Source organism: Amblyomma maculatum, chromosome 1, assembly GCF_055883805.1.
Source record: "Amblyomma maculatum isolate TAMU_Amacu chromosome 1, ASM5588380v1, whole genome shotgun sequence".
NCBI classification, from domain to species: Eukaryota; Metazoa; Arthropoda; class Arachnida; order Ixodida; family Ixodidae; genus Amblyomma; species Amblyomma maculatum.
In genome coordinates, this window is record NC_139344.1 from 455171673 (window position 1) to 455194705 (window position 23033).

The following is a 23033-nucleotide window of genomic DNA, read 5'->3' on the forward strand; positions in this document are numbered from 1 at the left end:
GACGATTTGGCAGCGCAACAAGAAAGCTTGAGGCAACTGACTCCAATCTAATGATTTCTCTAGCAAATCCGAAGAACAAATGTCTCTTAGAAAAAGGCGTACACACAGAAATGCATTAAAGGTCCCCTGAAAGGGGTCACAAAGAAGGGTAAACAACGCCATAACACTGATAGTTATTGAACCGCCCATCATTCTCCCGCAAAAATTTTCGATCTAGCTTCTGTAACACCAGAGATATCGGCGATGAAAAATGACCCTTCCAATTTTCTCTCTCAACTCGTACGCCGAAGGGGGCCATAAAAAAACAAAGAATACAAGCAAGTTCAAAGCTCCGCCCAGACATACGTCACTTCGACGAACTTCCGGTTGCCGCGCGCTCGCTCGCTGGCGTACTCGCGCCAACCCGTCCTCGCTCGCACACGCCTGAAGTGTTCGCCAGTTCGCGCAGCGACGGTTAGTGTAACCGCGAACCCGTGGTTATCCTATGTTACACGGCGGACCAAACCATGGTCGCACCACTAACCGCGGTTACCGCAAACCGAGCTTGACGACCTCTGTTTGCGTCGTTAACCGAGGCTATGACGGCGCCAGTTGACGGAAGCTACTCGTCGGCGCCCGAGTGCGCGAAACGTACGAGCGGGTCTGCTTCACAAAGTTATTCATTTGCCCACTGTATCACGTTTAAAGATCGATGTATAGATTATGGTGCCACCCGACGTCTTCGATTACGGCCGACAGCGCAGCGACTGCGTACTGAAGCATTGTCTTGCGTACAGTATCGTTTGAACGGCTTGTTGCTGAGCAGAACGTCAAAAATTACGCGGCCTTAGCTATGAAAGTACACGAGTTTGTAACGCTTGCAGCACGGGATGCCGCGAGCAGGCTGAGGTACGTTACACAATTACCGCGGGGGTGGAACGTGCGAGCTCGGCGAACGCCGGCGCCGTGCGTGACCGTCCCTAGTCGTCGCTAGGCCTACATTGTTTCGCTTCGAAGCCGCGGCGGTCGACGCTTTGGAACATGATCAACGCTGTCGTAAATCGTCTACTTATGAAACTGCCTTATAGTGATTCCTATCCTGCCATAGTAAAATAATTATAGGATTAACTCTGCCGACGCATTAATCGCAGAGCTAGTACGAGCAGATCGGATCAGCCGAAATGCACCAGCGGCAGCTGGCTTGAGCAGAAACTAGCTTGTATCACGGCTATCGCTCTTACCAGCAATTTGCTGCTGGTCAGCGATTCTCACGAGGGCTTCATACTTGATATTCGGCTCAGTATTCCAGACGCCAACAAATTTTAGCACGCTTTATTTCGGAAATCGGTGCTAACGATCCGCTGTGTCGTTCGCGAACGGTATGCGGGAGGAGGGGCCACAGCGGCGGTGTTTACGGCGGTCGAGGAGGTGCTGCCATCGTGCGGTGCTTGACCATGCTGTTGACGCCTCGTCGGACGACACTCCCATACTCCTGAAACCACGTTATATAAATAAGATATTTGTAAATGCAGCTTCGTTCTGCCGATCCCTGCGTCGCTTCGGTTGTTGCACTTAATGGGCAATGGCCACCAAACCGATAAGGGCGGCGAGCTGTGTAGCAGCCCGCTCAGAGTTCGAGCAGCGCACGAGCATACGACTTTCGCAGCTACCGGAAGTGTGTCCGTGACGTCATGGTTGCAGTGACCGCAGCGAATGGCAGCTTCTAGCAAGCCTTGCCAGTCAACCGACCCGTGACGTCACGGGACAAGGAAATAGTTCCATGCGACACCGCCAAGCGACATTCTCTCTGCCCGCGAATTTCAAAAAACGCTGTTTTTAAAAATTAATAATAAATCGCTGGCTTTGTTCCAATTAGTTATACTTTGCGTTAATGCTCAAAAGGATGTGTTCTACACACTGAACACGTTTATCAGTGGTTTCTTGGGGGCCGTTTCCGTGGACCTTTAAAATGCAAGATGGTAGGCAGTCGCACCGATTATTTTTATGAAATTGGCGCCCTTCCAGACTTTGTGTATCGCTGCGAATGGTAGCTTGACTCTGGAATTCAGAATTAAGCTTCTGGCGCGGGACCTGCCTGAAATAGTTGGGATCTCTTTGAGCTGCTAATAGGCTATATGCTGACTGTACAACAGACTGCAGTGGTGAATATATCTACTGTGTCATTGCGGAAAAGATACAAGCGCAATATCTATAACACTTATCCACACTGAAAAATGGAACAAGATTGCAAGTCCGTTCTTGCGTCCCCTAGGCCCTTTATTTGAATACGTAGCCCTCATAGCGTTTAGCGAGTTATACTTGCGAATAAAGCGAAGTTTTACACCTTCTGAGACTTGCAACCGAGCATGCATTGGTCAAGAGAGCCGATAGCTGCGAAGCGTTGTAGCCAAGCTGACACGTTTTCCTGAGGGCCCTGCGGCCTTGGAAAGGCCATGCGATGGCACCAAACCAAAGTCGTATGTGAGATAACTGGCTGTTTTATTTCTCCCTACCCCCGCCAAGACCATTTCTGACTTCCATAAAAAAATAGATGCTTAGATTCAGCAATTATAGAACCACCCAGAAAAAGAAAATGAATGACTTCAATAAAGAATACGGATTAGGCGTTCCCCATATTGTGCCACCTGGATGATCAAGACAAGCGTTTCGCGTTTCGTTCTCACAGGAAGGTAACCACTATGTAACGCAAGCTTCAGCGCCAGTTCTTTGACGATGGCGGATATCATACTATCTATACATAAGTTTTGTGTCCTTATACAGCACGAATGATGTCGCTATTACTGCCACTTGTCGCATCACTGTAAGACACCTGAACAAGGCCCGTTCCAGTTACGGCATATGTGGCTGTAGTTGAAATTGTCCAAATTAATCTCGCGCCGTATAGGAACATATATCCGGAAGGCGTGCCCTACACGTCGCCGTTTCAAGAACCTTATCCACGCGTTCACGTATTGTGACTTGCCTCAGCGCCAGATGTGTTTAGAGGAAAGACACGGGGAAATAGACAAAATGGATGTGCTCAAGCAATCATTCTGATGACTTATTAACAACTAGAGTCACTCTTGTGATGCTGTAACGTAACGAAGTTATCTTGCTATCTTGTGAGCGGGATTAACGGGCGATCTTAGAGGGTTCTTGCTACAAAATATGGCATAGTAAAGAAGGTAAGGTGCTTTGACATAACTTTTAAATCAGACGGGCAGAAACTACTAGGCCTCGCAGCCGAATCATTGGAGGCACAGAGAATAATATTCGAGTTTGAGCTGGCCAGGCTGACTTTGCCGACTAGCTCCAAAGTGTGCGGATACCGCGCTTAATGGCTGCTACATTGACGTGAGCACACGAAAGGCAGAGCTCGCATCAAACGAACATTGCAGCTGTGAATACTGTTGAGTGTTTTTGAGGTACGATGAAGGCGGCGAAGCACGCATAAGTACGCGCATAAGCCCACTATAGGTATGCTCTTCTACTCTGGAGGCGATTAAATACAGTGCTTACCTACACCAGTAGTAAAACCAACACTCGTTAAAACATGAAGGCTATACGTAATGGCAGTTTATTCATGTGTGAGAAAACGAATCCGTAGTGTGTTGCAGAGAGAAAAAGGGAGGAGGCGGGGCTTGAACACAAGCTCCTTTTCGCCTCCTGTTTCAAGAGGACATCCATGTCGAGGCTGTTCCTGCCGCTCTTCAAGGCAATTCATCAACATTACCGCTAAACCGTCGATTACTCGGCCAGGGCTGCCAATAGCTCAGCACAGCGGCGCCAAGACGAAGCAGAGCGGAAATTGGGAAGGCGAAAAAAACAACAACAGGCAAGCGGATCATGCAGCTTGAGCGACCGTCTTCTGTTTGGCTGTTCTGCCTTATTCATAACGCATACACCACACCGAAGCAAAGAGCAATTCAGGTATCTCTTAAAGACCCGTATGAAGACAACCGGCAGCGCCCCCCCCCCTCCATCATCACAGGATACTTCAGTGCTGTGAATCAACGACGGTCATATAACAAACAAGTCCAGAAAGGCAGGGAGCTGGGGAAAACGCGCAAGGACTAGCGCTCACCCTGCACACAGACCCAAGTTGTACCCATGAGAACTGGCAACAGCATTGGGACAAACATGTCGCCAGACGTCACCTTCACCAAAACCCTAGAAGGTATCGAGTCTGAAATGGACAAGCAGTGACCATACACAATCTCAGCAGTAACCACTTCATTCTAAAGCACGTGATTCCTCAATAAAGGAAATTGGGGCAAAAAAGAGGAGACCAACAAAGACTTACGGACTAAGATAAATGTAGAGAAACGAGAACCCAGAACACATCGCCCGACAAAATCGAGGACGTAGAAAAATGGACTAAGCAGGTCCACACGCACGGTAAAACAATACAAAGATCATGGAAGAAGATGACGCCCCCGCCACAATGGAACATCACTTCCTACACATGTGGGATGCCAAAGCATCGAAAAAAAGACTAGAGAGACAAAGGTAGAATAAAAACCTAAGAAGAAGAATCCACGGACTCAACAAAAAGGTTGAGAAGACGCCTTAAAATCATGCGTGGAGAAGTGGCTTAACAAATGACGACATGGAGAAGCAAACTAGTCTCCCCCAAACGTGCATGGAACATATTACGCTACTTGCTATGCCCCGAGGAGTCAAAAATAACTCTGGCATAAACCAGCGGAGGATCAGACACGTATTAGAGGGCACAGACGAAGGCTTTCACAATCATTTCGAACACATCTACATTGGAAATAGCATCAACAAAAGCCTGCCGACATATCAGGGATTAAACAACCCGAAAATGGATCAACCTTCACAGAAACCAAAGTCAGGGCAGAGGTAGCCATTCTGAAAAGGAACTCCGCGTCTGGACCGGATGGTGTAACCAACAAATTAATCAGGAACTTAGACGAAGACTACATTGTCAGCCTCTCCAAGTATATGCAATAAACATAGAAGAAGGGGGAGCGCCTAACACAACGAAAATCCGCAGACAATATCCTCATACCGAAGCCAGGAAACCCACACAAGTTAGAAAACCTAAGATCCATTTCTCTCACCTCATGTATGGTGAAGCTGATGAATAAAGTGGCCCAAACTAAACTCGCCAACTGCATGGATGCCGAAGAACTATGGCGCACGAAATAGTCGGCTTAGAAGGCTCGTCGGTACGCAAAGCGGGATGCGAATAATCAAGCATGACGTCATGTACAAGCGAAAAACCAGAGACACAAAGGCCATATTAGGCCTGGACTTATTAGACACAAGATCTAAACGTCGCTGCAAGAACCTTCGCCTACGTAAACGACTAAACAATTTAGCAGCTTTCTCTCATAAAAAAGAACCAAGGTAAAATTACTAGAGATAGAATACCCAATCCTCAGGACAACAGGCAGTGACACACCACAAGGCTCGGTGCAGTCCCCATTGGTCAACCATTTCTCTCATTGGTCAAATGATCAACCTCCGGCCCTGGGCAAAAGAATACCAAGCATCCAGTTTAGCCTTTTCTTGGACAACATCACCATCTAGGTCAACACAGACTCGCACGCAGAAATAAAGGAGAAGCTGCAACGCGCAGCTTGAACGATCACAAGGTACGCAGAAAATATAGTACTCAGGTGTGCACGGCAAAAATCGGAGTTAATAATCTACACAAACAATGAGGAGAAGCCAGGCTTCGAAATCACAGTGGATGGTCCAAACGTTCCCTAGGCTAATAATATTAGGATTCTTGGACGAATCGTTCAGGCAGACAGGACAAACGGATTCCAAATAGAAAAATTACAGAAATACGCCGAACAAGTAGCGGGTAACGTAAGAAGAGTAACTCTCAGAAACAGGGGACCCACAGAGGAGCCTGCTAAGAGTAGTACGGGCTTATGTCATCAGCAGGGTAGGGTATTCAACACCTTATCTAAACCTGACAACAAGGGAAAAAGAACAAATAGACACCGTATTAAGGAAAAGCATAAAAAGCGCACTCAGCCTTCCCAACGGCATTAACACGACGAGACTGTTGGGAATGAGGGTACACAGAAGCCATAAGAATAGCACAAATGGATGAATACAATCAATCCCAGGCGGGAAGACAAGTCCTAGCATGAGTAGGGCTCCAGCACGACACAGGGACTGGTCGTGCTGGAGCCCTACCGAAATTGCTGAACGAACCTGCACATCCTACCCATGCCAAGAAATATGACCCAATTCACAACAAAGAGAGAAGAGAAGACAGAGCCAAAGCCATCGAAAAGAAGATGAGCAAGCTAGACCGAACTCCGTGGCATACACTGAAGCTGCCACCGGGAAATTGGAAGCTGTAGTCGCTGCAGCCGCCGCAGAGATGGAGGGAACCGGAGCCCCTTTAATCAGGGACTCGATTAAACAAGAAATGTGGTCATCACCGAAGAGGTAGAAATTGTGTTAGTCCGGTTCGCCACAAAAGCTGAGGCGATAATAAGCGACAACAAAACAGTATTCTGCAACTTGACATAAGGAAGAGTATTAGACGAGGCAAAAAATGATCGAATATAGGGGTATCTCACGGAGATCACAATAAAATGGACCCCAGACCACGGATTGATGTCTGGAAACGAAGCCACTCACGCGATCACCCGAGATATCTACTACCAGACGAACGTCGAGCTGGTCAACAACCTAGAACCCGAGAAGAGGTTTAACACCTGCCACGAGATCGGTGAATACCACAGGCTCAACAAACAAAAATTCTCCATGTCATATAAAGAGGTAAACAACGAAGAAGCAAAAGTCTTCGCAGACTATAGGCCAGAAATTACTTCAACCCATTACTGCTGCACCATTTGAAAGTAGAGGAAAGAGAACACGAAAACTGTAAACACTGCTTGCAGAGGGGTACATTGGGTATTCTGTGAGAGAATGTGTGCATAGATGGTGACTGCTGGAGTAGAATTTGTACTGTTATAAGTGACTGTGCGAATATAGTGGGGCAGATTTCACAGATATTAGAACTTTTTTAAAAACATAAGTAACGCTATGGTGGAGAAATTGCCGGCAGAATAAGCAATCCCACCTGTAGCATACAACGACTCAACCCAACTCAGGGTACATTACACCACATATCTGGCAATGCCCCTTTTCCTGGGGCAAGGCTCAACATTCAGGACACGGAAGCTTGGGAGTCTCATACCACGCCCGCTCGATGGAATCGCTTCAATCGAGCAGCTGTGCTCATACAAAGCGAAACCTTTGAGACCCAGAAAGAAGCCAGCCGCGGCTGAGGCCGTGAAGAATGAGTGCATTCTTGCGCGCTGCTACTTGCAGTGTCACAGCACCCTAATTGGGTCTGCGTACCAGCGTGGAAGAGCAGGGAAACTCTTATATCGGTGGTAATAAAGTTTTCAGTCAATCAATCAATCAATCATTCAGCCAGCCAGCCAGCCAGCCAATCGTGCGAAGCAACCCCGCGAAGAATGCCTTAGAACCGGGTTCTGTGAACCCTTTTCTTGTGCTGTCTGCTGTATGTTTGGTTCTGTCTGTTTCTGAAATTAATAGAAACTTGTGGCGGTCGTGGAACGACGATTCTACAATGTTACTTAGCACCTAGTGCCTCGAGGGCGTTTAACGTACTTATTGCTCCGATATTGCAGATCCTGAACACTCTATTTTTTGTACGCAATAATTGTAATTGGTTACTGGGCATGATATGCCGTTTGCCACAATTGCGCGTTTCTTTACAAATATCAGCCGCACTGTATTTAGCGAAAACAAAATGGCCACAACTACCTAGGCGTCTATTTGTAACAGACGATCATGGGCCTGGGTCGCTTCGCATAATCAGGGCAGCCCAGCTGACGACGCTTATAACAAGAACGGGGATTGTGGGCATGACCTTGTCCTCACTTCCTCACCACCTTCGTGTTCCGGCGCATCAGTGCGGGTATTCAGTGCACAGGCGGCATGATTGAAGAATTAGCCTGCAGTACAAAGGGTGACACAGCGAAACTGAAAGCACTTTCGTCAAAGTACTTCATGGTTTCTGCTTATTTTTTCTCAGTATGCGGGAGTTCGAGAAGGACTCTGGTAATATTTCCGTCTTTTTAATCCCTGTTACGGGATCGATGAGTTCCATTGCTTCTACAGTGATCCTTACGCTAGACCGCAAATTCTGCTAATTATTCGCTGCACCAGTTAGGTGCCTCAGAACCTTGGGTGCCGACAACAATGCAGACGTTTGGCGGTTGCACAGCACGCATACTTGGCTTACGCTGGGTTCGTAGAACGGTTTACAATCTCCGGCGCTATCACTAATAGAGTTGAATTTTGAGTTAGTTGGTCACACATCTCTTGGAAGAAGGCAGCAGAGCAGGTAACCACACCAAACAAAGGAAGCACACACAAAAAGCAGCGTTGTCCTTTTGTTTGTGTGTGCTTCTTGTGTTTTGTGTTGTTACCTGCTCCGCTGCTTCCTTTCAAGAGAGGCGATATTACATTAAGCTTCAATATATTGCCCTAGTTTTCCTTCAGTTGGTATCCATTTAGCGTTTTTCCCAACCACTTTCTGCTGATATCTCGGGAAATGATATGCTACATTGTTTATAATGCGACAGAATCTGCATTTTTCGAAGCCAAAGCTGACAGTTTCATTCAAAGATGGCTCTATATGAAGCTTTCTAATTTTAGAATATGCCCTTTTCCTCAAAACCCAATATAACAAATTGTAAACTGTATTGAATCGTTCCGTATACATCGGGGTTTTCTATAAACGCCTTGAGGCATGACATTAAAGGGGTCATGCCGTGATCATCCAGTATATCATAGCTTTTATTTTGGCAGACACAACTGGACCTTATTATTCTATTTCCGTAATTTGAGCGCCCCATACTCATTCCTAATTTCGAAATAATTGACTAAAGTTGACACCGCGAAGCTCCTCCCACCAACAGCGATCGCCATGTTGAAATCCTTGGTGACGTCACAGAGCGGCACCAGCCCCCGTGTCGTCTGTCCTCACCGCCTCACCGCCAGCACTGTGCTCACCGTCGTAAACACCGCCGCACCGTCCGTGCCTTCCGCGCGAACGTCCGTACCAGCGATACGACGGACCCATTGCGCCATTGTCAGAAAAGCCTGCTAAAATGTGTTTTTCTGGTAATAATAGGACATAGAAAAATCATCATCATCATCAGCCTGACTATACCCACTGCAGGGCGAAGGCCTCTCCCATATTTCTCCACTGAACCCGGTTCCATAGAAAAATGAAGTTTGCCATTGTTGTAAGCTGTAAGCTTGTGGCATGCGGTGCTGTAAGCCTCATGACCTTATCGCCTACTTTCATGATGCGGCAAGGGCCAGGCTCGGGCCTGAAAACGAGCACCGTAAACGATGCTGATAAGACGGGACGGCCAGGGTATTGGGTGCCTAGATGTAGTGCGCCGCTCCCTCTACACTACGTACGCTGTTCAGCGGTGCCCGAAGATTGTGGAAAGGCGCCGTCAGACGGCACTATACATACATTGCACATTTTATGTGTAGCATTTGAGACTTACAATATGTACGCTGTTCAAGCTGGTCAGCTCGTGCGCCTTTCGTACTCGGGCGCCGACGTGCACCTGAGTCCTGCGCACAGATGCCGCTACTCCCTAGGCTAAAAGCGCTAACAGAGATCGACGAAAGCTTAGTTCGCGGCAACCTCGGTAAGCGGCATCACTGCTGTTTTACCGGCATTACCGCAGCTTCGCGTAACCGTGGTTGACGCTGCTTGTGCACAGAACATGCAGTAGACGACGAAGTGTCAGTCTATGTCGTCACCGGCTGCGCCAGTTTCCAGATCAGTAAACAGTTGACAAAGAAACGAAAATACAAGTTTTAAAAATCTCTGCAGCTCCGATGCAACTAAAATTTTGAGGTTTAGTTGCTTGAAATATCAGGTATAAGCGGCAATAAACAGTTTATATTCCGAAATTCGTGTCATGACCCCTTTAAACGCGAGTAATTAAAAGGGTATAATAATAAGTGGTAGATCCTCTATGAAAAATATAATCTTGTTAAAATCGCGTCTATAATTACAAGGCCCTCATCTAGGATGTTCAAGAAATGCTGGAATTATGTAACGTACAGGAAACTCTAGGTACCGGAACGAAGATCACATGTACACCCACGAGCACGCACACATGCACACATATGCTTCCACCCACCCAAACAAGCAAGCACGCACGCGCAAAGAAGCTGACTCGTAAAATAAGTTTATTACATGTGAAGACTGGTGTTTATACTGCTACAAAAGGCAATGAAATAATATACCATGAACGCAACGTTACAACTTGTGAGTGTGAGTGCATTCTTTCAAGTAACAATGCCGGCATAAGTGGATCTATGCTGCCCAATGTTTTGTGCCTAGCCATATTGCTTTAGGGTTATTGAACAGTTTCCGTCATTTACTCTGGCTTCCTCCCTATCTTCTGGTCAGGTGACGCCCGTGTACATCAAGCTCCCCAAGCCCATCCAGGAGCTCGGCGACATCTACATGCAGATGGTGATGCCCGTGGACTTCAAGAGGTAATCAGTTCTGCAGTCCCAATTGCAGAGCTGCTGCTCGGAAGCGCCGAATCTCTTAACGATGTTTACGGGCCATTGGTTGAGCCCAACCGGAGCGGGTAGTTTCATAATGCACGTCATCATGGGCTGTGTAGTTTCTAGGAAGTTTACGACCACTGTTAATTACACAGAATGCGATGAGGAATGTCACGGCAAGAGACGGGCAGCGCAATCTTTTACAACTATCATATCTGTCTAAAGGTTTTCAAGACAGCATGATTAAGTTTAGGTGTGTATTTTTAGGATGTCGGTCACTGCAGTTGTCGAGTAGATTTCCTTGTGTCGCGCAAAGGACAAGTGTTGTTAAATTTTAGTACCGAAATATTAGTACCGCTGTCCCAAAAGTAAAACGGAGGGATAGGAAGCGATGCCTTCTTTCACTGCCCACTTTATGACGGTGGCAAAAAACGAAGACAGACTATGAGGATTATTCTCACAACGCACAGAATGACGGTCTGCAGAAATCCTGTAGACGCAGATAGTATGAACAGTACAGAATTAACTGCAGCATACATAAAGACAGTGCTAACACCATGTATACAGGTAGGATAGCAAAGATAACGAGGTCAAGGAAGCAGAGGGCCTAAACGCACCTGACAATATTATATTAGCGCCCAACCCAGCACGAAAGTGCTAAATATGAGGTGTTGAAGACACAGTAGAGATGGTGACAGGGAAGAGGCCAGAATTGTTCCCTCTTTTTCAGTGCTAAGTTAAAAGAAGTACTCACCTAGTGTGGACAGTAAGGTCTATGCGTCAGACGCTGTGGGGAGCATACTAATAATGTCTTGTTTAGCAAAGGCGTTAAAATGGCCGCTTTAAGACTAAATTTACGAAGCAGAGCAGTCGATCAGTGGTGAGGGGCGTTACAAAGACGTGAGGGTTCATAATCGGCTGTGATACATCGTAGGTTCTAGCGGAGAATGCTCATCTAGGTCAAACAAAGTAATAGTAGCCAAACATACACATGTGGGCCACAAGAGAGAAATTATGGGTAGATTGCGAATCGTTTATATGACGCGCGATGGAGCTAACAAGAAGGCTTTCGATTAAACTACTGACTGTTCAGAGGCAATGAGTACACAAATAGCACCAATAATGCTTAAATACGAGAAAGTAAGCCTGAAATAACGACCAAGCTTGCTTTTTCACAATCCCCCGCTATTATGGGGAAAAGAGGTGCTGGATCCCCTTTACAGTTATCCGTCGTCCCTCTATGAGGTTTGAGAACCCATTTAAAAGTTAGGCCGGTCAACTCGTGTAGTACGTGTGTCGGTGTGTGATTGAGGAATAAATCAAATAGGTCACTTTCTTTTACAAACAATTGAATGTTCATAAACAGTAGTCCAAAATACACTGCATAATAATAGAGCACAAAGAAAAAAACGCCACGACAAGATATTGATAGGAAGGCGACTAATTAAATGACTTGAGGAAAACCCGACAATGAACAAAACGCTGCGATAAAAAGAAGACTACAAAGATAACAAAGCAAGCATTCTAGATATAATAAGTATGGTCAAAAGTCACATATAAAACACAGCGTAAAATATTACTAAGTCAGGAAGCGGTTAACAAAAGCGAAAATAATGTTCGATTGATCAACAGTCTGTGGAGAAATGAAATTCTCATAGCTTCCTTGCTAGTTGAGGCGTGGCAGGCTGGGTTGCTCGGTAGCTGCGGCCGTACAGGTGAGGATAAGGATGCGTCGATCGCGGGCCCGATGAAACACAATACGCTTTACCGGAGCGGCAGCGAGAGTGGCCCGGAAGTCTGAATCTTCCCAGAACGCTCTGGCGCGGGTGTTCTGTGATCGGTTACTTTATACATTCGGCTTGTGCGAAGCGCCGGCGTCAAGGACAGGCGTTCGCTGCCCCTGCCGACGTGTCGAATCCTGCTTTGAGGAGGCGCGGGGTTCCGTGAGTTTCGCTCCATAATGAGGCAGAATTCCACAACTTCCGCTGTATAATAGGTGATATACCTAGTGGCACGGGCAGAGGCATATTATTATTTTTTAGGGGGTAGCATCACCATAATATATGTATAACAGGTGAGGCAGTTTGTGCAACTGCCCCCCTACTGAAGAATATTGCCTCGAAATATTCTAGACATCCACAAGAGCCAAGAACGATGTTATTGCACCCCGCAGAGAGGTGCAAGTAAATTGGGTCCGTTCGATGCATTGAAGATCGTTCGTCACTCACTACGGTTCATGACGCGCACCATATATGCACTAATCAGAACGCACAGCACTGTAGTTCGTCAGTAATGCCTTGAGCACATGTCACAAGTCACTGATCGCTGATAACAATCAAGCGAGCACAAATAGACAGGCACATCATGTGCGAAAGAACGTGGCTGTTCGCAGATTTTATTCCTTTTGTGAACCTAAAGACTGGTGTTCCGTCTGAACGAGAAACCTTCTCTCGCAAAGAACGACTTGAAATTTCTCGAATCCCGAAACGAGTGCTAAAGCCTCTTTCTCAGTGGTTCAATAGGCTACCACTCGAGGGAGCAACTTGCGGCTCGCATAGGCGGCTGGGTGCAGGATTTTCGTCATGTGATTGAAGCAGAACGGCCCCAACATCTCTATCAGAAGCATTCGTTCGCAGGATGAATGCCCTGTAAAAATCTGGAAGTTTTAGAATTGGTGCCTCAGCCAGTTTTTTTTTCCCGCAAGTTCTTGAAAGCCCGTTCTTGCTCGGGGCCCCAGCTCACGACTTAAGGTTGTCCCTTCCGTGTTAGATCTGACAGAGGACAGGTCAGGTCAGCATAGTTCGAAATGAAATCACGGTAATAACACGTGAGCCCCAAGAAGGATCGGACTTACTTCTTTGTTGTCGGCCGTGAAGCTTCTTGTACCTTCTGAAACGCTTTGGTGAGGGCTTAGGAAGCTCAATCTCTCCAGCGTCTGTGTCTTCTTCTGCCGATACTACTGCACCGACAGCTGCCACGATTGTGTCTTCTTTCCTTTGCTGGTATTTCTTTAACATGTTGATGTGGATTATTTTTGCGGCATGGCCCAAATCCACTTCATAGTCGACATCCCCTTGCGGCTGGTCACCACAAAAGGACCCTTCAATTGCATGAGCAGCTGATTGTGCTCTGTCGGAAGAACAATAAGAACCTTCTCTCCCGGTTTGAGTGAGCTTTTTCGGCTCTTGATGTCGTAGTAGCGGCTGTAATGCTCTCCTGCGCGCTCTAGCTCTTCGTGGGCAAGTTTACAGGTATTCTCCAGTCTGTCTAGTAAAGCAAGCAGATACTCGTACGTGGTTCGCAACTCGTCAGAGATGGTTGCATAAGTCCAAAGCTCTCTAAGTACAGCCAGGGGTCCACGCACATTTCTCACTTATAAGAGTTCGAAAGGGGAAAAGCCGAGGTTTTCTTGGGGTATTTGCCTCTATGCGAACAGGAGTGGAGCCAGGTAGCAATCCCAATCGGTTGGTCTCTCCTGACATAAGCGCTTGAGCATTTGTTTAAGCGTGCCGTTAAACTGTTCAACTGGGCCGTTCGCGATCGGGTGGTAGGGAGATGTAGGCAGCTGTTTTTCTGACAACAGACGGCTAACCTCCTTGATTACTTTGGACGAAAAATTAGTGCCCCTGCCACTGAAGACCTCTCTGGGCACTCCTACACGGGAAAACATTTCGACAAGAGCTTTGGCTACCCTTTCAGTCCCGATGCTAGGAAGCGAGACTGCATCAGGTTACCGATTGGCATAGTTCCTTATGGTCAGGATGTACCTATTGCCTTGAGCGGACTTCGGGTTTAGTGGGCCAATAATGTCGATCACCACCCTCTGAAACGGTGTCTCAATGACGGGCCCCCTAGGGAGGCCTTGCAGGACTTTAAGCTTTTTCAGCGTTATATCATTGCGTGCCTGCGCTTTAGTTACTACCGGACAAGCTTCAGTGGCATAAGAAATGGGTGCGATGCTCTCGGTGTCAGGTGCTAACTTTTCAACTTTTACTTCTCTGGACTTCGTAGTCTCGCTTTCTATTGTCTTGTGTCAGTTTGGATCGTGGTCGTCTGCTGGCCTAGCACCTTCCCCATTTCCAAGTACCAAATCATAGAAGGGATTCTGCATGCACTTAGCGAGAAGTCGTCCCTTAAAATACGGGGTGTCGATATCGACCCACGTTTCTGGGAGCATTAGGATTGAGTGGTCAAGTAGGTAAACTGAAGACATCGTATCGGTGATACCTTCCTCTCGTACTAAGTCCTTCCTTACCACCACCGTGTTGCAGCCTGTCTCTCTCAGCACTCGGACTGTCTGGCCTCCATTCATGCCGGCTACGACAGGAAAGCATTCCCTGACTGCGCATTCTTTACTGGTGAAACCAGCGTTGATGAAGGGGACCTCCTCTCCGTCCTTAAAGATCCACGGAAACGGCCCCCAAGAAGCCACTGATAAACGTGTTCAGTGTGTAGAACACATCCTTTCGAGCATTAACGCCCAGTACAACTCCTTGGAACAAAGCCAGCGATTTATTATTAATTTTTAAAAACTGCGTTTTTTGAAATTCGCGGGCAGAGAGAATGTCGCTTGGTGGTGTCGCATGGAACTATTTCCTTAAACCGTGACTTCACGGACACTCTTCCGGTAGCTGCGAAAGTCGTCTGCTCGTGCGCTGCTCGAACTGCTCGAACTCTGTGCGAGCTGTTACACAGCTCGCCGCCCTTATCGGTTAGGTGGCCATTGCCCATTAAGTGCAGCAACCGAAGCAGCGCAGGGATCGGCAGGACGAAGCTGCATTTAAAAATATCTTATTTATATAACGTGGTTTCAGGAGTACCGGAGTGTCGTCCGACGAGGCGTCAACAGAATGGTCAAGCACCGCACGATGGCGGCACCTCCTCACCGCCGTAAACAGCGCCGCTGTGGCCCCACCTCCCGCATATCGTTCGCGAACGACACGGCGGATCGTTAACACCGATGTCCGAAATAAAGCGTGCCAAAATTTGTTGGCGTCTGGAATACTGAGCCGAATATCAAGTATGCAGCCCTTGTGAGGATCGCTGACCAGCAACAAATTGCTGGTAAGAGCGATAGCCGTGATACAAGCTAGTTTCTACTCAAGCCAGCTGCCGCTGGTGCATTTCGGCTGATCCGATCTGCTCGTACTAGCTCTGCGATTAATGCGTCGGCAGAGTTGATCCTATAATTATTTTACTATGGCAGGATAGGATTCACTATAAGGCAGTTTCATAAGTAGACGATTTACGACAGCGTTGATCATGTTCCAAAGCGTCGACCGCCGCGGTTTCGAAGAGAAACTATTTAGGCCTAGCGACGACTAGGGACGGTCACGCACGGCGCCGTCCTTCGCCGCGCTCGCGTGCCCCACTCCCGCGGTAATTGTGTAACGTACCTCAGCCTGGCGTTGCAAACTCGTGTACTTTCATAGCTAAGGCCGTGCATTTTTTGACGTTCTGCTCAGCAACAAGCCGTTCAAACTATACTGCAGGCAAGACAAGGCAGTCGCTGCGCTGTCGGCCGTAATCGAAGACGTCGGGCGGCACCATATTCTATACATCGATCTTTAAACGTTATACAGTGGGCAAATGAATAACTTTGTGAAGCAGAACCGCTCGTATGTTTTGCGCACTCGGGCGCCGACGAGTAGCTTCCGTCAACAGACGCCGTCATAACCAAACGACGCAAACCAAGGTCGTCAAGCTCGGTTTGCGATAACTGCGGTTAGTGGTGTAACCATGGTTTGGTCCGCCGTGTAACATAGGGTAACCACGAGTTCGCGGTTACACTAACTGTCGCTGTGGGAACCGGCGAACACCTCAGGCCTGTGCGGGCGAGGACGGGTTGACGCGAGTTACCCCGGCGAGCGAGGGCGTGGCAACCGGAAGTTCGTCGAAGTGACGTATGCCTGGGCGGAGCTTTGAACTTGCTTGTATTCTCTATTTTTTTTATGGCTCCCTTCGGTATACGAGTTAAGAGGGAGAATTGGAAGGGTCATTTTTAATCGCCGATATCTCTGTTGTTGCAGAAGCTAGATCGAAAATTTTTTGCGGGAGAATGATGAGTGGTTCAATAACTATCAGTGTTTATGGCGTTGTTTACCCTTCTTGGTGACCCCTTTCAGGGGAGCTTTAAGTTCGAGGTATTCGTTCTCAACGCATACTGCAGCGGACTCCCAATTTTCTTCTCATTGTTTTGGGGCCCCATTTGCCCAACATCTCCAGCTTGGATGGCCTGGCTTGCCGCATTTTTGGCATTTATTGGGCTGTCCTGATCCGTCGGAGGTGGTGGCCAGGCAATTTTCTCGGTGTTGTTCAGTGCGTAAACCGATAAAGCATTTCTTTTCATCACGGCGATTCGCATCAGATGACTGCAGGAAATTTTCCTTTCTTTCGGTAGTCTTGGAGATGGCGTTTTCTGCCTTATTCTTCGGGGTGCTTCGCTTTCTGAAGTTTGACCAGACATGGGCCTCCACATACCTTTCTGCCCTTGCTAATGTTTCCGCGAAGGATGCGTCGATCCTTCTTTTCTTTCAAAAACATTTTTGTAGCGGAGCGTGCTGTTATTAAAGAACTGTTCCCTTAGAATCAGGTCAGCGATATCTGCGTACTCTTTCTTTCTGTCCGACAGCTCTATCCATCTGTCTAGGAAGTTCTGAAGACGTGTCACGAATTGTGAACACATTTCCTCGTTCCGGGGACTAGCAGACTTGAAGTTTTCTCTGAACCCTTCGCCTGTCATACGGAAGCGAATCATGAGCGCCTTCCGGAGCTTGTTGTAGTCCAACAACTCGGACGCAGACATGTGACTAAAAACGCTGAGCGCTTCGCCGCTTAAACATAGACTGAGGGCTGTAGCCCACTGGTCGCGAGGCCAACTCTGACTCTCAGCCACGCGCTCGAAACGCATGAGGTAAGCCTCATTAAAAACGCTTACCTGCCCTCAATAAAAACCGGCATCAGTTTATGCGGGCTTATGCGTTCGGGCCGAGCAGCGTGACCCTCCCCGTTTCTGACCTTGTCTCTCCGGTGCTATTAGCGTCAGTTACCGGATTATTCGGTAGGTATCGTCGTAGCATCAGTAACTTATTTCCTTTCAATCTCCGCCATCCGTAACTCTTTTTCTTTCTCCATCTCCGTCATCCGAATTTTAGATTCTAGTTCTGCCTCCTCTTTCCGCCGCGCACATTCTTCATTGCGTTCCACATTGCGACGAGCTCGCACTTGGTCTACCCATTTGAGAAGCTCTTGTCCCTCAGAGCCAAACGTTCGGTCATACTCAACAAGTCGTTCTAACTCTGCATCAGCCATCTTAGGGGTGAAGCGTTATGCAGTGCTAAGACACAACACTAAAAAAAATTTGCGCCTACTCCTCTCCTCTCATCGACACTTGGTTGACCAGTCCTATTCGCGGACGCCAATTAAGTCACAAACCCCCGCCTTTACGGTCAAAAGAGGCGCGGGATCCCCTTTACAGTTTTTTTTTGCGAAACGTTTGCCACAAGGCATAAGTTGAGAAAGGGGGAATGGGATGTAGGAGATAGAAAGTTAAAAGGAGTGAAGTCCAGTTGCGCTTATGTATTCGAGAAGGTTGGCAGTGTAGCGATTGTTCATTGTCCATTTCTCATAATCACAATAGCGATTCCACCGCAGGCCCACCTTCATGATTATACGTTGCCTAATGTGAGTCGTTGATGGACACGTCCACAACAAGTGATGCACATCGCAGACGTCAGGTGGAGTGTCACAGTGATGGCACCTGTTAGTCACTGGTAGATCTTTTTCCCGCCATGGATGTCGAACAGATGGGGTCAGAGCCGCCCCTGCCCGGATCCGGCGCACTGTTACCTCCTCCTGCCGAGTAATACTACGGAGGAGAGGGTGCGAACACGGAGGAATGAGAGCGTATGTTCGCTGGCGCAGAACTTGCGAATCGGAAACGTGGGACAGGAACGGATCTGGGGGAAGAGGGGAAGGTGGTAGATCGCCTGATATGCTTATGTGCGTCATAGCATCTGCTTGAATATTATGTGAATCGCGAGCATTGCCGCAAATCCAGTGTATGCGCACAGGACATGGGTACTTTGAACAGAGCAAATGTATGGACTGTGTTATTTGGAATGTGCGTCGAACGGCCTTAAGCTGTTTATGGGCAGTGAGAGAGTCTGTGTAAAGATGAACTGCATTGAATGTAGGAACTGGCGGAAGGGAACTTATGGCATTGTAAATGGCTTGAAGTTCCAGTGCCAGAGAGGTGCACGTATTTGCGGTATATGTCACGGGAGTGTTGAGATGCGAATGAGAGGGACTATACACAGCAGTAACTCCTCGCTCTGCAGTATGTGATGCATCGGTATATAATATGCACCCTTGAGGAAGATGTGCGGATGATACCGATAGGGAAGCAGTGGGACGATTGTCCGTGAGCTGGCAGTACGACCATGGAGGTAGTGTCTTTAAATGATGTAGTTGTAAAGACTGTTTGGAGCTCTGTTTGCCATCCGCTGATCAACGAGTTCAGTGAGCGTATTTAGCTGGGCGTACTCCTGAAGTACTGGTATGGGTGTTAGGTGGGGAAGATATGTTATTGCACGCATAGCCTCACGATTGATAGCCTCAAGGGAGTCCCAATGTCTGCGTGTGAGACGTTGAAACTGTGCCTGGTAGATTATACGCGGCTGGAGGACAGAGCGAACAAGCTGGCGGGCCGTGTGAGCACGCGCGCCGCCAGTGCGCATAGCTATGCGACGAAGCAGACCTAGAGTAGCGTGAGCGGTCTTGTCAGTCCCAGAGGAATGAAGAAGAAGACCAAGAATGCGAACGGTTTGTGCCTGAGGAATCGGGGTATTATCTATCATAAAATTTATAGTGGGAGCTTCCCGTAAGCCAGCTTTATTTCCAATGCGAATGAAACAGGATTTTGTATACGATAGAATTAGACCCAAAGGAGGGAGGCGAAATGTCATTACATCCAGCGCATGCTGGAGGGCCGCCTGATGGACAGACTATTCTGGGTGACAGCACCATAGGGTTATATCATCGGCATACGCAAGCACGCGTATAGAAGGGATGGCCTCTAGGGCTCGAACAAGTGGAATAAAATCCACACTAAATAATGTGGGGGCGAAAACGGAGCCCTGGGGCACTCCTCTGTTTGAGGGGAAATGACCAAAGGGCTTTCCATGGACACGCACACTGAACGTTCTATTTGTTAGAAAGGCGTGAATGGCGAGGAGAAACCTGTGAGGGAGACCAAAAGTTTGTAGGGAGGCAAGAATGCCTGAGTGAAGGATGTTATCATATGCCTTTGTTATATCTGTAGCGATCACAGTTCTAAGAAGATGACTGTGCGGAGAGTGGTGAAGCACGTGAGCAGCCAAAGTAGCAAGACAGTCCTCCGTTCCTATTTGCGGGCGGAAGCCAATTTGGGATTGTGGATAACAATCATGGGATTCCAACCACCACGATAAGCGAGTGGCGAGAATATTTTCGTAAAGCTTGCAGATTGTTGGCGTCAGGGAAATTGGACGAAGGGCCGAGAGAGATACTGGAGGATGACCTGACTTCGGTATTGGAACAACAATAGAATGCTTCCACTCGTCCGGCATGACACCAGAATGCCACACGTTATTGAATGCATTAAGCAGGGCCTGCAAAGCAGTCCCTTCCAAGTTGGGGGAATAAGGAGTTAGGTATGCCGTCGTGCCCGGGAGCAGAGTTAGACTTGAGGCGTTCAATGGAGGCCAGCAGCTCTGCCATGGTTAGGTCAGAAGTAATCGCATCGGGGGGTTCGGTAACCGGTGAGCAAGGTGGAGAAGTCGAGGTGGAATCATAGTTTGGAAAAAACTGTCTGGCGGCCTGTTTTGCAAATGTGTCCTCATCTACATTCATCGCAAGGCGAATGCTCTCTGTGTAATCAGAACCTTGAGAAGAGCGCTCCATGGCGTAATACACTCGCCAGAGTTGTCGATTACTCTACTTGGAGGACAGGCGCTCACACAATGAAGCCCAACATTGTCTTCCTAGACGCTTTTCATACCGCCTCGCACGTGCGGTAGCCCGGTGAAGAGCGGGGATAGCCGATGGGTCATCGGGGTTACGAGCAGCATAATGATCTGCCTGGCGACGCAGAGCCCAAAGATTCAGGAGGTGGATGTCCGGGTTTGGCTCGTCCTCATTTACAGTGGTGGTAATCGTGTAGGACGCAAGAACAGCAGAGAGAGTAGACAATGCTGTTCATGGTGTGAAATCAGATAAGCGATTTTCTGCGCGTACAGAGTCCCATGATGTTATTTACAGTTATCCGTCGTCCCTCTATGAGGTTTGAGAACCCATTTAAAAGTTAGGCCGGCCAACCCGTGTAGTACGTGTCTCGGTGTGTGATTGCGGAATAAATCAAAGAGGTCACTTTCTTTTACAAACAATTGAATGTTTATAAATAGTAGTCCAAATTACACTGCATTATACTACAGTACAATAAAAAAATAAAACGCCACTACAAGATATTGATAGCAAGACGACTAATTAAATGACAAGAGGAAAGCCCGACAATGAACAAAACGCTGCGGTAAAAAGAAGACTATAAAGATAACAAAGCAAGTATTCTAGATATAATAAATATCGTCAAAAGTCACATTGAAAGTTCAGTTCAGTTCAGTCGTTCAGCCGTGTCCGACTCTACGTGACCCTATGGACCAAATAACGCCACGCTTTCCGGTCTCTCACTATCTTCCTAACATCACATAACTTCATTTGCAGCGCCTCGAGGATGCCATCTTATTATCGCGTTCGCTGCCTATTTTCCGGTAACCCTCAACCTTTCACAACATCAAATTGTTCTCCAGCGTAAAACATTACTAAGTCAGGTAACGGTTATCAAAAGCGAACATAATGTTCGATTGAACAAAAGTCTCTGGCGAAATGGAATTCTCACGGCGTTCTTGCTAGTTGAGGCGTCGAAGGCTGGGTTGCTCGGTAGCGGCGGCCGTACGGGTGAGGAGAACGACGCGTTGATCGCGGGCCCGATGAAACACAATACGCTTTCCTGGAGCGGCAGCGAGAGTGGCCCGGAAGTCTGAATCTTCCCAGAGCGCATTGGCACGGGCGTTCTGCAGTCGATTATTTTATACACTAGGCTTGTGCGCAGCGCCCGCGTCAAGGACAGGCGGTCGCTGCCCCAGCCAACGTGTCGAATCCTGCTTTGAGGGGCGGCTGTGTCCCGTAAGTTTCGCTCTATATATGAGGCAGAAGCTACCGCAACTTCCGCAATATAATAGGTGACAGCCAGTTATACCTAGTGGCACGAGCAGAGGCACATTATTTTATGTTTTTTTGGTAGCCTCACCATAATATATACGTATAATAGTTGAAGCAGCTTGTGACATGCTTTGACGGCACCTTCTCCGAAGCAAAGAGAAGGCGATTAAGACGAGAAAGGCATGTGCTATCAAGAACACAGAATTTATTAGTATATAAAGCAACTGACACAAGCAGTAAAAACAAGGCCTGGGGCCGATTGTGGCACCGATCATTAGCTTCTTCTTGCCAAAATTAGGCTTCGATTGAGGAAAACGCAGAAAACTAGAAGGCCTTTCAGGTATGACCTGGATCAAATTCCATTAGAATATGCTGTGGAAGTGAGGAATCGATTTCAAGAATTACATCTAGAAGACAGAGAGCCCGAAGAGATGCGGACTGATGTTCGTGATATAATACAAGAAGTTGCTAGTAAGGTAGTACTAAAGCAAAAGAAATGCAAGAAAGCAAACTGGTTATCTGAAGAGGCTTTGCAAATAGCTGAGGAAAGGAGGATGGCAAAAGTTATGGGGGAAAAAGAAAGATAGAAGGTTCTCAATGTGGATTTTCAGAAAATAGCAAGGAGAGATAAGAATACCTTACTGAACATACAGTGCCAAGCAGTTGAGGACAATAGCCAATTAAGGAACACAAGAGCTCTGTATAAGACAATCAAAGATAACAAAGGAAGCTTCTGTGCTAAGCTGGGCGTGATAAAGGACAAACGAGGCAAGGACCTCACTGAAGCCTCAGAGATAAAGAAGAGGTGGCAGGAATACACAGAACTGTACAAGAAGGACCCGAATGTGCAAACCCATCATATGACGATTGTGATTACTGATCTCGAGCCGGGCATCCTGAAGAGTGAAGTTGAATGGCCTGAGCCAGCCTTGCTAAGAACAAAGCTAGAGGAATTGACGGCATTCCAGCTGAGTTGCTTCAAAACCTCAACCATGCCGCTGTTAACATTCTGCATACATTATGTCAGAAGATTTGGACAACCCTGCAGTGGCCACAGGATTGGAGGAGGTCAGTTTACATCCCCATTCCAAAGAAAGGCAGTGCCAAAGATTGTTCCAACTTCCGCACGATCGCGCTTATTTCGCATGCTAGCAAGGTGATGTTGAAAATCCAAGGTAGGCAGCGGCAGTATGTGGATCAGGAGCTTCCGGACGTCCAAA

The 23033-nt window shown here is 47.6% G+C and overlaps 1 protein-coding gene across 1 annotated transcript in view; it reads left to right on the forward strand.

The window, feature by feature from the left end:
- The window catches only part of LOC146209706 (uncharacterized), a 69450-nt gene that overhangs the window by 19697 nt on the left and 26720 nt on the right, over positions 1-23033 (forward strand). The window contains exon 2 of the mRNA XM_084580963.1: positions 10454-10542. Coding sequence (XP_084437089.1) covers positions 10454-10542 — 89 coding nt within the window. The remainder of the gene's footprint in view (positions 1-10453; positions 10543-23033) is intronic.